A 15,180-nucleotide genomic window follows, 5' to 3' on the forward strand; every position below is an offset into this window, starting at 1 on the left:
GACACTACAGATAAAGGGCTGGTATCCAAGATCTATAAAGAACTTCTCAAACTCAACACCCAAAAAACAAATAATCAAGTCAAAAAGTGGGCAGAAGATATGAAAAGACACTTCTCTGAAGAAGACATACAAATGGCTAACAGACACATGAAAAAATGTTCATCATCAATTAGCCATCAGGGAAATCCAAATCAAAACCACACTGAGATACCACCTTATACCAGCTAGAATGGCAAAAATGGACAGGGAAAGAAACAAGAAATGTTGGAGAGGTTGTGGAGAAAGGGGAACCCTCTTACACTGTTGGTGGGAATGCAAGTTGGTACAGCCACTTTGGAGAACAGTGTGGAGGTTCCTCAAAAATTTAAAAATAGAGCTACCGTATGACCCAGCAATTGCACTCCTGGGTATTTACCCCAAAGACACAGATGTAGTGAAAAGAAGGGCCATATGCACCCCAATGTTCATAGCAGCCATGTCCGCAATAGCCAAACTATGGAAAGAGCCGAGATGCCCTTCAACAGATGAATGGATAAAGAAGATATGGTCCATATATACAATGGAATATTACTCAGCCATCAAGAAAGGATGAATACCCACCATTTGCATCAACATGGATGGAGGTGAAGGAGATTATGCTAAGTGAAATAAGTCAAGCAGAGAAAGTCAATTATCATATGGTTTCACTTATTTGTGGAACATAAGGAATAGCATGGAGGACACTAGGAGAAGGAAGGGAAAAATGAGGGGGGGGGAAATTGGAGGGAGAGATGAACCATGAGAGACTATGGACTCTGAGAAACAAACAGGGTTTTAGAGGGGAGGGGGAAGGGGGGGATAGGTTAGCCCGGTGATGGGTATTAAGGAGGGCATGTACTGCATGGAGCACTGGGTGTTATACGAAAACAATGGATTGTGGATCACTACATCAAAAACTAATGATGTATTGTATGGTGACTAACATAACATAATAAAATTAAAAAAAAATAAAATAAAGATGAGGAAACTGAGACCCAGAGAGGTTCAAGGTCACAAAGCCACTGGGTATAGAATTCAAATAGGACCCAGGGCCTCTGGTAGAAGTCCTCCTCTGTTTACTGAAGACTTTGTCGTCTCCCTCATCTACCTGCTTCAGGGACCTGACTCCACAAAGCCCTGGACTTGGACTGACCTGAGTACCAGTCCTCACTCTGAGGCCAACTTGCTGGTGCTGTAACTCTTTGGTTCTCGATGAGAATCTTGTGAAAGGGCAGGCATGGGGAACATAATAAGATCTGTATTACCCATGTCACAAATTTTGCTGTTAATAAGGGATAAATAAAATGTCAAATGGGAAAGTAAGGCAAAATGCATTAATTAAGAGAAAATGTGATATACGTATAAAGCCTGATTATTATTTGGCAATAAGATGAGTTGTTCAGTTTTATTTCTTCCTGCTACAGACACTGGAGCCAGCCAATCAGGCCAGGCCAGAGATGCAAGAGATGAGGGCTCATTAGCATGGAAATCCCACAGAGAAACTCAGTGCTCCCTAGAAGTCTGCAGAAAGTGTGTGTGCATGTATATGTGTGTGTGTGTGTATATGTACATATTTGTATGTATGCACATGTATGTGCTCATCGGGATCTGTATCTTGGGTAGACGTGTTGGTGGGGGGAAGACATGACCCCTTTCTGCCTTTTGGCTGATCGAGGAAAAGAGAGTGACAGGAATGGATGGAGGCCCACCTGTCAGCCACATTGAGAAGAGGCAGCACCGTCCACTGCCACAGGCTCAAGCCTTCATTGGTGGCAACATGCCAGACCATTCTGCTTTGTTCCTTCCCAGTTTTGTTCTCCACCAGCACCAAAGAGACATTTCCCCGCAAGACTCCACGGATGAGCCAGGACATTCGGAGCTGCAAGGGAGAGAAGAGCCAGAGGACAGGTGTTAATGTTAAAAGGAAGCCTCAGGTCCCCTTCCTGGAATTCTCAAAGATATTGTTGGAGACTCAGCCAAGGGTGCCCAGGAAGGAAAGCTGGTGGCTGCCTGATCTTGCTCAGTCTCCCAAAATGGCTTTCATGAAGGTTTAAGGAGTTGGGCAGGAACAACGATGGACAATTTTGGAATTTTTTTCAGGTTGATCCTAAGTTTCACCAGATTCTGTGTCTGAGGTGATATTGAGATCCATGGGATAGTAAATGAACTTCTTAAAGGGGATCCAAAGATTCTTGTCTGTGGCCCCAATTCACTTTGTGATCTTGGACAAGTGATTTTATGACTCAATTTCTTTAATGCCTTAGGTATCATAGATTTTTATTCTCCCCTCCCCAGACTCTAATAATCTTATCTGAATGATACTATACCTTGTATTAGCTAACTGGAGACTCTATGACTTGATACCTGTGGGCACTTGTAGGCAAAGTTGAGACAAAAATCTCGTATTGAGATACTTCAAGTATACAAGTATACTTGTCATCCATTTTGACAAAAGGAAGCTACAATCATATGTTTTCATCGTGTCTTGATTAAAGGTTCCTATGGCATTGTTCCCTAGACATATGAAAGGGACTGTAGCTAATATTTCTTTTTTAAAAAATTTTTTATTGTTATGTTAATCACCATACATTACATCATTAGTTTTTGATGTAGTGTTCCATGATTCATTGTTTGTGCATAACACCCAGTGCTCCATGCAGAACGTGCCCTCTTGTAGCTAATATTTCTAAAAGAGTTTAAGGGCAGTCATGCCCTGAGTCAGTATATACTATAACGAGGTCTCTGATCTTTGTGTTTTATAGAAACAATCTATAAACAACATTTAAAACTTAGGACAACCAGAGCATATAATTGTCCCAAATATTCCCGTTCAGATCCTGTAATTAAAAAAATGGCTATTGTAGAATAGAAGGTAAAATATATCCTCTGGAAAACAAGAGTTTTCATCCGCTATGGTGCCCCCTTTTCTTTGTTTCTCATTGTTTGAAGACATGCTTTTCTGTAAATGACCATTCCTTTTTCTCCCAGTCCCTGAGCTCAAGGTTGCCTCACAATTTGATCAAAGAGGTCACATACCATGAACTTTCCACTTTGTTGCACATGACCTCTTCACTAACGAGGTCACACCTGGCACTGGGATGCCCAAGTGCTGTTCTACTTCTGAGAGCCTGAGTCAGGTAAGCCTGGTCTATAACTATACTTCTTCCCTTATACCTTCCCCTTTCCCAAATCCAGTGTAGCAAAAGTACTTGTCACCAATGAGCACTCCCTGGATAACTTAACAAATCTGTTAATTGTTTTTCCTGACCTCACTTGCTTCCTTGTGCAGTCTGGATGCCATGACTAGAAATTTTAATCCTACCATTGTCAACTAACCTCTCTCAGCCCTTAGCCCATGCCCTGCAGTGCCTAGCTTGGGATATTGCTTGCCACATCCTTTCTCTCCTTTTGCTCCTTGGCCACAGAATATTGCTGATTTGGACTTCTGTGAAATCAGAATGTTGAACCTCAATGCCCTGGATGGTTAGTGGTACTTATTCATCCACTGTTGATTTCCATAGTTGATTTCTGAACACCCACAGCACAATGGGTGTTCCAAACTCTTCCTCAAACACTAATGCTATTACCTCTTGGTACCTAACTCTCTTGATCATTATTTTGATTCTTACTTTACTGATAAAGATTTACTATATTAGGTGAAATCTCCTTTAGCCTCTCTGCTTTCCTCCCTTCCTTCCTTTCTTTTTCTTCCTTCCCCTCTCCCTCCTCTTCCTCCCCCTTCTCCTCTCCCTCTTTCTTCTTCTTCTTCCTCCTCCTCTCCCCCTCCACCTCATCCTTCTTCTTTACATAGGTGTTTATTTATCCACCTTCTTTCTTCTTTTCCTGTCTTAGAGGAAGATGCATCCTTCATTTTCTTCTATGCTAATCCCTCATGTTTTACCACCCCCTAGTCCTTGTTCTCTCAGAAACTTCCAGCACCTTCAGACTCTTTCTGCCTTCTGGGTCTCCTGTCTACAAATAAGATCGGCTTTCACCTGTGCCAGAAAAATATCCTTTATTTGATCCTGCTAGCTGCTCTGACTTGCAACCTATTTCTGTACCTCCATTCAGATGTTAACATCGTGGATAACTGGCATGTAACTGCTTTTATTTCCTTGTTGCCCATTCTTTCTTTAAATTCTTTTAACCTGGCTTCTCTTCTCATTACTCTAACAAAGTAGCAGTCACAATGTCCTTTATAACTTACTCTTTCAACTCTCTCCATGGCCTCTTAAAGTGCCTCTCCCTCTCTACTTTCTCCCTTCTAAATTCTTTTGTGTATCTCGATCACATCTTCCTGTTTACCCCTGCCATCTGTGACTCTTCAGTGGTTTCTCACTCCCTATCAATTAATATCAAAGCATTCGTGTTCCTCTGTAATCTAAGAAAATAAGCTTTTTAGGCATTCAATGAATATTTATTGAGTACTTATGCTGAGCCACATGTATCCTCCACCCTAGAATGGTCTAAGAGTTTGCATTAGAGAGATCTGGATTCAAAAACTGTTCTTGTCACTTTGGTCCTTTTGAAGCTCAGTTCTGTATTCTCTAATATGAGAATAGGTTTATCTACCTTATAGGATTATAGTGACAATTTAATGAGAGATAACAAATAGTGTAACAAAATGGTAAAAAAGGCATTTCGGCTGAAGCACTGACACAATAGATCCTACACTTCAAAAGGATGTCTGACAGCACAGTGATACAGGACTCTCATGAGGGGGTGGATAAAAACAGGTTACACAGTTCTTAATCTCTCATCCATACTTTGGATTTTTTAAAAAGTTGGTGGTTGACTACTAGGAGAGAGTTTTTGGAATGTGCTTTTTGTATATCATGAGTTCCACCTCACTTTACTCTCCTGCAAAGAAGGTTCCCTCTTCATCCCAAGTCAAGAGAGAGAGAGCAGTTTTAATGATAGCCCCTTGAGCACCTGATATCAATCCCCTGCAGTTTGGGGAGCTCAATAGAATACTGTCTAGCTCCTACCTGGAAAATCCAAAGCATGAACAAGGGGCTGACTGGCTGCTCTAATGGCAGAACAAAGGCAAGGTGGAAGCACTGAATGGCCTGTACTCCCAGAGTCTGGCAGTATACAACACGCATGAGCATTACACATAGACTACAGTGAGCCATGTACACGGGAGCCCATGTGGGTCATTTTAGATCTTGTCCAAGAGGGCTTCTTGAAGGGGTAAATAGAACTCAGAAGAAAGAAGCTGCAGGCATCTCAAGATGCCCAAGGACAGAGGAAAGAGTAAGTGATTACCTGGAATGATACATATATCCTAGTCAAGGTGAAAGATTCCTAGCCATAGTGGAGGGGGTGAGGAGAAAGGTAAATCTCCCAAGAAACCACCAAAGTGCCCTCCTGTGAAAACCAGTAAGCCTTGTCACATCCAGAGAATACCAGTGCCAGATCACCACAACAGGTCTGGTGGAATGAGATTTTCTTTTTCCCCTTAACCTCTTTTCTTTTCTCTGCACTTAAGACCTTGAAGGGTCACAATTAAGCCAGAAGACTGAAAAGGAGGAGAGCTGAGTGAAGAAGAAGAGAGATCAATGATCCTTTCCCTGATCTCAGGCTTCTCCTCTGCAGTAGGGCCAAGCATGGCAGGGCAGGGGAGGAAAGAAGCCCTAACTTTATTTTTATTTTTTAAATAATTTTTAAAAGATCTTATTTATTTATTTGAGAGAGAGAGAGAGCAGAGCAGGGGTGAGGGACAGAGGGAGAAGGAGAAGCAGAATCCCTGCTGAGCAGGGAGCCCGATGCAGTGCTCGATCCCAGGCCCCTGGGATCATGAACTGAGCTGAAGGCAGACCTTTAACTGACTGAGCCACCCAGGTGCCCCAAGAAGCCCTAACTTTAAAGTGAGGTTGAAGTTCTGATCAGATGGGCATTTTGATTTCTAAATAAGCCTGCTTTGTGTTTTGCAGTGACTAAAAAACTGTATTACCTTAGAGCACCCAGACAAGTAGTTTTCACCCAGTAGTCCAAACGTGGGGGCCCAATAGATGTTAGTCCTTAGGCTCCCTCACGTCAGTCTACATACCAGCTCTGCACCTGACATGCATTTTTCTGCTTCTGTGCTTTTGATCCTTCCATTTTCTCTACCTCTTCTTTCCTTCTCATCACTTAAAAAAAATTCAATCTATTTAATTTTCAGGGAAACTTTTCTTATCATCTGTCTCAGAATGACTTTCCCCTCCTCTGAAATCTAACAGTTGAGGCTATTGGGATCATCATAGGACACAGCTCTGCTGCCTTGTCTTCCCTCCATCCTCCATGGACCACAAGTTCCTTCAAGGCAGGGACTGTCTTATCTTGTATTCACAGTCGTTGTCAAGTGAGGGCACACGGTAGGAGCTGATCAGTGTCAGAATATATAAAGATTTATACACTTCCAGGAAGAGCTTCCTGTCTTTACCCAGTCCCCTCTCAGGGACAGAAACCAACTTTGCACCTGTGAAGCTCCTTAGCACTTTCCTGCATTCTAGGGGTTGAGTTCTAGGGGGTGGGTTCCAGGGAAGGGAAGGGGATCCAGGCATCTTGCAGCTAACTTGGCTGTAGTTGAAATGGCCCAGTTCTCAGCTGTTCTTAGGAAACTTTCAGTCTGAAGTAGAGTCTGCCAGTGACCTGAGCATGTCAGTGAGGTAGAGTTCTGTCATACTGACAGTGGGGCCATTGGCTTGCTGACTGTTGAGCTTTCTCCACCTGCCTGCACTGTATTTTAGGCCAATAGGGCCTGGAAAGTGAGAACGGTACTGGCTGCCAAGAGATGGCTTCCCTAGCTCTTGAGGAGGTCTACCAGGATCCCTCTTGGTATCAGTCTTTGAGATGATCATCCATTCATTCAATAAATATTTACCACATACCTATTCTGTACTGCATATTATATGTATCTTCCCTGTTCTCACGAAGCTTATCATGTAGCCAGGAAGTCTGAATTTAAATGAGTAACTGCAATTGTGCTGAGTGTACCAAAAGGGGGAGTAAACAGAGCCACTTGATGGTGAAGACATAGGAGAGTTAAAAATTTGACTTTCCTTTCATCTTACAATACCACCACATATATTTATAGCAGAAAACATGTATCTCAGCTACAACTCAAGCCAAGGCATGCACTAAGTTTCGGCAAAGTCTATTTCTAGAAACAGACGCAAAAGGTTTGGTATAAGACTGCAAACTGGCAGCCAGTGAATGGCTAGCAAAGTATGTCTTCTGGCCATTCCTTTTTTTTTTTTTTTTTCATCCACTGAGTGTTTAGTAAGGTGATATATTCAGGTGATACTGTTCTTCCTCAGATATAAGCAGTCTAGAACCTCTGGTCTTTCACTTGGCCTACTTCTCACCTGTAGTTATCCCTAGTCATTCCAGATTTACCTCTAGAAGTCAGTCAGTGCTTTGCTACTCAGAGTGTGATGTTCAGGATGGTGTCATGGGTGTTACCTGGATGCAGCATCTCTGGCCTGATCCTGGACTCACTGCATCACGATCTGCAGAGAAGCAGCCTTGCCCCTGTGCTCCTATGACTCATCCCGCTTCCTTTCTGGAATGCCTTGGAAGCAATTGCCCTTTGCATCAACATTCACTCTCGGGTGGCTTATCAGACTATCCTTGTTTCTTGCCTATTGACGATGGGATAAACAGGGGTTTGTGCTCCAATATCCAAGTGAATCAATTGTGTGACTTTAAGCCAACCACTTAGCTCCTCTGAGCCTCTATTTCCTTATAGATGAACCTGTGATAATAGCCATACTTTCCCTGCCCATCTTAAAAGGTGGTTGTAAGACTGAGATAAAGGATGTGGAAGTAGAGCCCACATGTTGTGAATGAAATGGTGATACCAGTGGCTTTCAACCGGGGCTGCAAATTAGAATCACCTGGGGAGTCTTCACAACTACTCGTATCTGAGTTCTCACCCTAGAGATTCTGATTTAATTGGTCTTGGGAAGGTTCTGGGTGTCAGCAGTTTTCAGATCTCTCCAGGTGATTCTAAAGCACATCCTAGGCGGAGACCACTGGGAAGAGGGGCTACTTAGAGCTAGAAGTAGCCTGGCCTTCTCGGTGAGGGGTCCATTCTCACTTGGACTTCGAGTAAGAGGTAATTCTTAATAACTAAAAAATGGCTTAACACGTACCCACCATCACCAAGATGTACAAGGAGTGTCTTTCCTGCAAGGGGGAGGACACAGACCCCAGCAGAGGGCCTTTGCGTGGCTGCCATGTCATCCCTGGGCCAAGACTGAGGATAGCCCTGAGGGTGAGCAGGGATAACCTAAAGATGCAAATGGGACCAGAACCATCTTCTTGGACCTACAGGGTCAGGTTCTTACCAATTTCTTAATTAGAAGACTTCAAGGACTGACGTCAATTCTTTCTGAATATCCCTCATTCATTATTTGTATGTAAGTGTACAGAGTGACTCTTTGTGGTTTCTAGGGCAGACTGCAGGCTCAAGGCCTTCTCCAAGACTTCCATTTTCCTTATAAATACAGTCTCAGATAAAAGAACCCCTCTGATACCTCACTTGATACTGACAGTTAAGGATCAGGTGCTCAGAGCGGGCAAAAAACACTCTTGGAATTAGATCTTACTAAGACCAGCTTCCATCTGGGGGCCTAGAGGATAGTTTGTTAGTTGACTATTTATTGAATACCAGAGAGCTGCGCTAGGCACTTGTACATATGCTGTCTCATTTTCTGTTCACAATGTTCCTTCCTGTGGATATGATCAACGCTGAGCCCATGTGCTGCAGACTTGGATTCCACGCTATGGTCTATGCTGTTTCTACAATATCAATAGCGCTACATACACATAACATGTTATGGTAAGACTTAAATCTTTGGGGGGTGTATTGTGAAGGCTGTCTAGATCCTTGTTGCTCCAAGTGTGGTCTATAAACCAGCAATATTGGCATGACCCAGGAGCTCATCAGAAATGTAGGGTCTCAAATCCCACCCCAGGGCTGCCAAGTCAGAGTTTATATTTTAACAAGATTGTAGCCCAGAAATACCTTCATAACAGAGGAATTAGGGAGATAGAGGGCTTTAAACCATTTGCATCCTTTGTCTCTGCCAGACAATGAGTCGTCATATGTGTGTGTGTGTGTGTCCATATATATGACAAATGTATTCACACAAATATGAGACATCTACAAATCCTAAGTAATGTTTGTGAGAAATACCACTTGTTGGAGGCTGTAACAATAAAAATGTTGATCCTTCTAGACATGTCCTGGTAGATACAGGTTATGAACGATAGCTTTTGACTAATAAACTCTGATACGCAGACAGCAAATGAGACAAGTGAGAAGAGACAACACCAGGAACGTGCCACCAGTAATTATATTTCCTGGCTCCATCCGACCCTTTCACAAGGGTCTTCCCTGCTCCCCACCTCCCCCACCTCGGTGGGGCCTGATAGACTTTCCAATTATGTGCTACCAGTGTTTGTCATTTTATTAATTAAAATTCTGTACATAAGGCAAGAGTAGCATTATGGCTAGGCCTATTGCTATTATTTCTCTCATGGCCCTTTCCTCCTCCAGAGGTAATTATTGCAATTTTATGTTGAGAATATACCCCGTGTTTGCTATGCATACCTCGGGGCAACTTTACAACAATCTCTTGAACATATTAAAAAAATATCAGCGTGGAATTTAAGCTAAAGTTGAACAAAAGAGACTCCGTGGTATCAAAAAATGTCCATTCTGCATGCAGCACCCCCAAATGTAGGTCATGCCGTGAGGGGGAATGTGCGACCTTTCTTCCTTTTTCTGAAGGGCTGTGTGAATTCCTGCAGGACAGACAAAGCCGGGATGGATGCTCTAGTGTGTATTTCACTTCAACGGAAGGAAATGCTTTTTAACAGAGAGAGAGGCTCAAATATGAGCTTGCTTGGGGGTGGTGTGTGCTCCCCCCATATTCCCCAGCCTGGACCCCGTCATCCAGCAGTGACTGGGAAACCGAGATTGGAGTTGTTGTCAGACACATCCAAGCTTTGAATGGAGGTTAAGGCTCCTTCCCAACCTAAGCTGCCATGGGGCTGTGATTCGGGTGTGAACTGGTAATTTTAAGAGCTCCTTGGTTTCAACGTGGTCTCTTATTAACTTTAATTGAGAGTATTGACTCACTGCAAAACCCAGTGTTTTTGTATTCCATCTCCTAATTCACCTGGAAAGAAAACTAAATACCAACTCCCTAGCTATAAATAGCCTAATGAAAAATCAACCCAACACAGCAAGAAGCAGACCAGATGCAGATTTTTTGATAACAAGCAAATAAAATATGCTGGCAAATACTTGCAATTATGGAGGCTTAAGAAATGCTGGATTCCTGGCCATGTAGGGGACTTAAAAGATTGAGATCCTTTCTGAAAACAGCACTCCATGTCTCCTCCTTTCTGAGGCATCGCTTCGAAGCCAGAAACAGCCAGCCAGGGAAACCTACATGCCCCCTTTGTTGAAAACACAGCAAGAAAACATGAAGGTTATATACAAAAATAATAACTGTGGGATCCCTGGCTGGTGAGGTTATGGAGTTACTGGTATTTTTTTTTCCCTTCTTTGGTCTCCTAAATTTTTTACAATGAACATCTACTTTTTGATAACCTGAACAAAAACAATAAAATAAATGTAGTGTACACAGCTATTAAAAGGATGTTTATGAAGAATAACACTGATACAGGAAAATATAATAGTAAGTAAAGAAAGGAGACATAAAATACTTATATGGTATGATGCCAAATTTGTATAAACCCTTTTCACTCTGCTCAAATAGACGTCCATGTGTCTGGAAGGAAATGTACCAACGTGGTAAGTGGGGTTACCGATGGGGGGTAAGACTGTGGGCGATTTCAGTTTTCTTCATGCTTTCACGTATTTTCCTAGTGTTCTGCAATGAACAGAGAGCACTTTTGTAATCAGAAAAAAAATAAACACTATACTAAAAAATGGCAGCAAGGGAGGGTTCTGATGTCATTTGAAAGTGGGGAAAAAAGAGTACTTTCTTTCCACCCCCTTAGGGAAGAATGAGTTTCTCTTGCCTGCCTCGTGCGGGCTTTTTGGGGAAGACCAGGGAAAGTGGGCGCTTCTGGGGAATGAGGGCTGCGGACAGAGCACGAGTTTTGAAATCAAAGAGAGGTTCTGTCTTTATTTGTGGCATAATTGGTGCCTCAGTCTTCATCTGTAAAATGGGGCCAAACATACTCTGCTCAGAGAGTCGCTGGGGGACTGTCATAAGATCATTAAGGAGCCCAGTGCCCAGTTACCAAATACACTCAATCAATGTTACTTCCCTCCTCCTGCATCGGAAAGGGCGGGCAGGGAACACCATGTTAGAGATAAACAGCTCACAAAAAAAATAGAAAGGGACAGCGTGAAGGAAGCTCTATTTAAAAATTTCAGTTCAGTGTTCTTTCTTCCAGTTTCCCCAGAGAGTTATCTTCCCCGTCTTATAGGAAGAAAAGGTGATATTTTCTTTTGAGTTACATTGCGAAGGTATGATCTGAAGCTAACAGCCTCCTCTGTACCTCCATCTCTCTGTGTGTGATGGGGACAATGCTGCGAGACAGCTCTGTAATCCTCTAGCTGGGGAACGGCATTGACTCTGTGCAATGAAAGTGGACAGAGGAAAGAGAATGGACCCCAGGCACATGAGTGTCTGCAGGGGCCCAGGGCCACTTGGGGAGTATTTATTCTGACAGTTGGGGAGAGCCTCTGCTTTCAACAGGGTGCCCCCCTATATATGGCCTTTTGAATGTGTCATCAGGGTCTCCAGTAGGAGCCACAAGGGTCCACGATTAGCAGGTGGATTCTGAATTGGATCCGGATCTCTGCCAAGTGCCCAGGAGGATTTTATTCACACCCATGAGCCTTGACAGTAATTCTCCCTATGCCTCAGTTTCATCATGTAATAGAGAAGTATTAATTTTGAATGGCTCAAAGGTATTAAATTAATTATGTCCGACTGCAATTACAATTGCTGTTGATTGCTTTGGGCCATTAGCATGTGTCCTGGCAGCATCAACTGCATCATAGGAGGGGGTGGTAACATGCTAGGCACCAGCAGCTTCCCCGCTCTAGGTCCTGAGGGGAGAATTATTTTGGCTCAGAGATCTCAGTAGGGCCATGTTTGTTGGATCCTTGAGCATCAAGGAGGAGTCTCCTTGTTAGCGCTTACCCTGGACCAGGGTTATGCTGTGTAATTAATGATCGATTAAGCGGATTCATGGGGCATGTCCTTCTGGTGCTAATCCTAGGCACTGTGCAAAATAATGCTCCCAATCTTCCCACATGTTGCTATTGACCGAGAAGAGAAACAAGAGCACACATGATGTCTGAATTCATGGTGGACTGACTTCTGCCTGCCTGTGCAAAGAGGAGATAATAATCATTGTTTCCATCCATAAAACACTGCCGGGATTACAAAGAGTTTTCACTTTTCATTTGATCTTTGCAGCAAGTGAAACAGCTATTTTTATCCCCAGTTAGGGGGAGAGTGACTTGGTTGAGGTCACGTGAATTATAAGGGGCAGAGCTGGGATTCAAACTCAGGTGACCTAAATTAAGTCCAGTGACCTTCAAGGGAGACGGATGTTCGTCTAAAACCTGGCTCCGCCTCTTACTAGCAGGGCGACCCGGGGCAAGTCACTTAACTTCTCTAGGCCCCAGGGTCTCCGTCAGTGAATGGGGGTAATGAAGCCTCACAAGTCTGTTTTGGTGGTGAGATAAAACAAGTGACATTCTTAGCATAGTCCTAGCCACACACTAAGGGATTGATATTTAAAAAATGCTCCCTCAGTTGGCTTACCAGCTATGAAGGGTCCCTACCTCAGACCCAGACTAAGGAAGGTTTCTTTTTCCCAAGAGTACAAAGAGTTAGGGTGTTTGAGGGCTCTAGTTAAGAACTTTGGCTTGCTTTTTAATGTAATGCAGCTGAGTGATCCCTAAGTTACCTGGAGACCAGGACTGGTCATCCTGAAAGTATTTTTAACTTTTCTGCCGAATAAACACTCCAAAGAGATCCCAGCTTCTTGCTGTCTATCTCCAGCATGGCTGGCCACATGGTGGGTTTGAAATGAGTGCTTGCTGGTTTACTGCCTGACTGAGAGACCTCTGTGACCTTCCCTCCCTCACTCCTGCCAGGCATCTGCGTGCCCATCCATCCCAGCCAAGCTCCAAGCTACGGCTCTGATCTTGTCCCTGCAGCTGCCCACCCTTTGCATGCTCAGGGGGCCACCCCCTGACTACCTTGTGGGGGAGCGGTTGAGCAGCTACCTTTGAAGTTAGCAGACTAGTATTTGAGTCCTGGTTTCTGCATGCCGTAGCCTGTGACCTTGGGGGTGTCTCCTAGCCCTCTGAGGCCTTTCCTCTGTAGAATGGGCAAGGTTTCATTCACCTCACAGGGTGACTGTGGAGGTGGGCAGGGTCGGTGGTCTTTGACATTATAGAGGGTTCTTAATACGGGGTATGGGTGTAATGTTATTACAGGCATATAGGATGGTCCTTAGAGACTGACAATGGGGTTCAAATCTTAGTCATCCAGAGGGTCAGTGCAAAAGCCGTTTGGAAAATGCCTCCAGCACCACTTCTACCCTCTACCCCCTCCCTCTCCGACGCAAAGTGGTACAGGCTTAGGCCCCGGGTTAAGGCCCTACGATAGTGTCCGCATCACAGCGGGTGTGAGTGGTTACCAGAGCTGAGGTCCTCCCAGAGTTTCAGACACAAGGTCAGAGTCAGGGTGACTCATGAGCCAGTGGGTGGGGGACAGGCATCGTTGAGGTGGACTTTGGGGGTGACTGAGGCAGGACAGATACTCTTCAAAACGCACCATCTACGGGCCTAATGCTGACCCTGGGGGAAGGAGTGAGGTCACACAAGAGAAGGAGGTCTTTGAACTTCAGAGAAAGGCAGTGGGGGTGGGAGCTCTTCCTTGGGGCTTCTTCTTTTTTTTTTTTTTTAAAGATTTATTTATTTATTTGAGAGAGAGAGAATGAGAGAGAGAGCATGAGAGGGAGGAGGGTCAGAGGGAGAAGCAGACCCTCCACTGAGCAGGGAGCCTGATGCGGGACTCAATCCAGGGACTCCAGGATCATGACCCGAGCCGAAGGCAGTCACTTAACCAACTGAGCCACCCAGGCGCCCCTTCCTTGGGGCTTCTTAAACCAGGGGACATACGCCTCCCAGGTCTTCCTGGGGGGCCCCAAAACCACAGGATAAACAGGGTGTATCTTCCTAAAATCTTAGCCATTCCATATTAAGTAGTGAGTCATGTTTTTGAATCCAAACAAACACGCAATGTTAGAGAATAAGATAGAGAACGGGCATTCGTTCTCAAGTTATAAAAAGAGATATTAAAAGTCAGGTATGTGATGTTCTGCTTCGGGTCATTTCGTCAGACTCCCTCTGTGCCTTCATGTCTTCCTCTCTTTCTCTCAGGTCATTCCCCCTACATGCTGCAGCTGTCCCTTTCCCAGGAGTCCCCCCAGGGGAAAGTGGAGATGCTACTGTGTCTTTTTTTTTTTTTTTAAAGATTTTATTTATTTATTTGACAGAGAAAGACACAGCGAGAGAGGGAACACAAACGGGGAGTGGGAGAGGGAGAAACAGACTCCCTGCCGAGCAGGGAGCCCGATGCGGGACTCGATCCAGGGACTCCAGGATCATGACCTGAGCCGAAGGCAGTCGCTTAACCAACTGAGCCACCCAGGCGCCCCGATGCTACTGTGTCTTAAGGCCACGTGGCCACACTGCCGGCTCCCTCCTCATTTGTGAAAGTGTGACATTATCAGCTCTGGGTGTCTGCTGCCAGGGTGGAAGTGGAGAAAAGGAACTTTTGCTAGATTGGAAGAGGCTGTTTCCCTCTAGATTGGAAGAGGTGGTGGGGAGAGGAGCTGGTGGGATGGTGGAAGGGGTAAGGGACCCGTCTATCTCTGGGAGAGCATTAGCTTCCCTGGACTCCAGTCACTGAGCTGGGCAACATCCCCCACCCCCTCTATTGCCAGGTTATCCAGGGCAGAGCAGACGGCAAATTCTCCAGACGCAGGACCTCAGAGAGGGCAGCCGCCAGCCTCTGATCGTGGAATCGCCACAGAGCCGGTGATGATAGGAACAGTAGCGGTACAGAAGCAGAAACCACACGTCCCATTTATTAAGCATCC

The 15,180-nt window shown here is 44.5% G+C and overlaps 1 protein-coding gene across 1 annotated transcript in view; it reads right to left on the reverse strand.

Annotated features, from left to right (window-relative positions):
• Positions 1-15,180, reverse strand: part of ALK (ALK receptor tyrosine kinase) — a 687,757-nt gene that overhangs the window by 101,820 nt on the left and 570,757 nt on the right. The window contains exon 9 of the mRNA XM_035000834.1: positions 1,728-1,897. Coding sequence (XP_034856725.1) covers positions 1,728-1,897 — 170 coding nt within the window. The remainder of the gene's footprint in view (positions 1-1,727; positions 1,898-15,180) is intronic.

This window comes from Mirounga leonina, unplaced genomic scaffold (assembly GCF_011800145.1).
Source record: "Mirounga leonina isolate KUSES-001 unplaced genomic scaffold, KU_Mleo_1.0 Mir_125, whole genome shotgun sequence".
Classification (NCBI taxonomy): Eukaryota; Metazoa; Chordata; class Mammalia; order Carnivora; family Phocidae; genus Mirounga; species Mirounga leonina.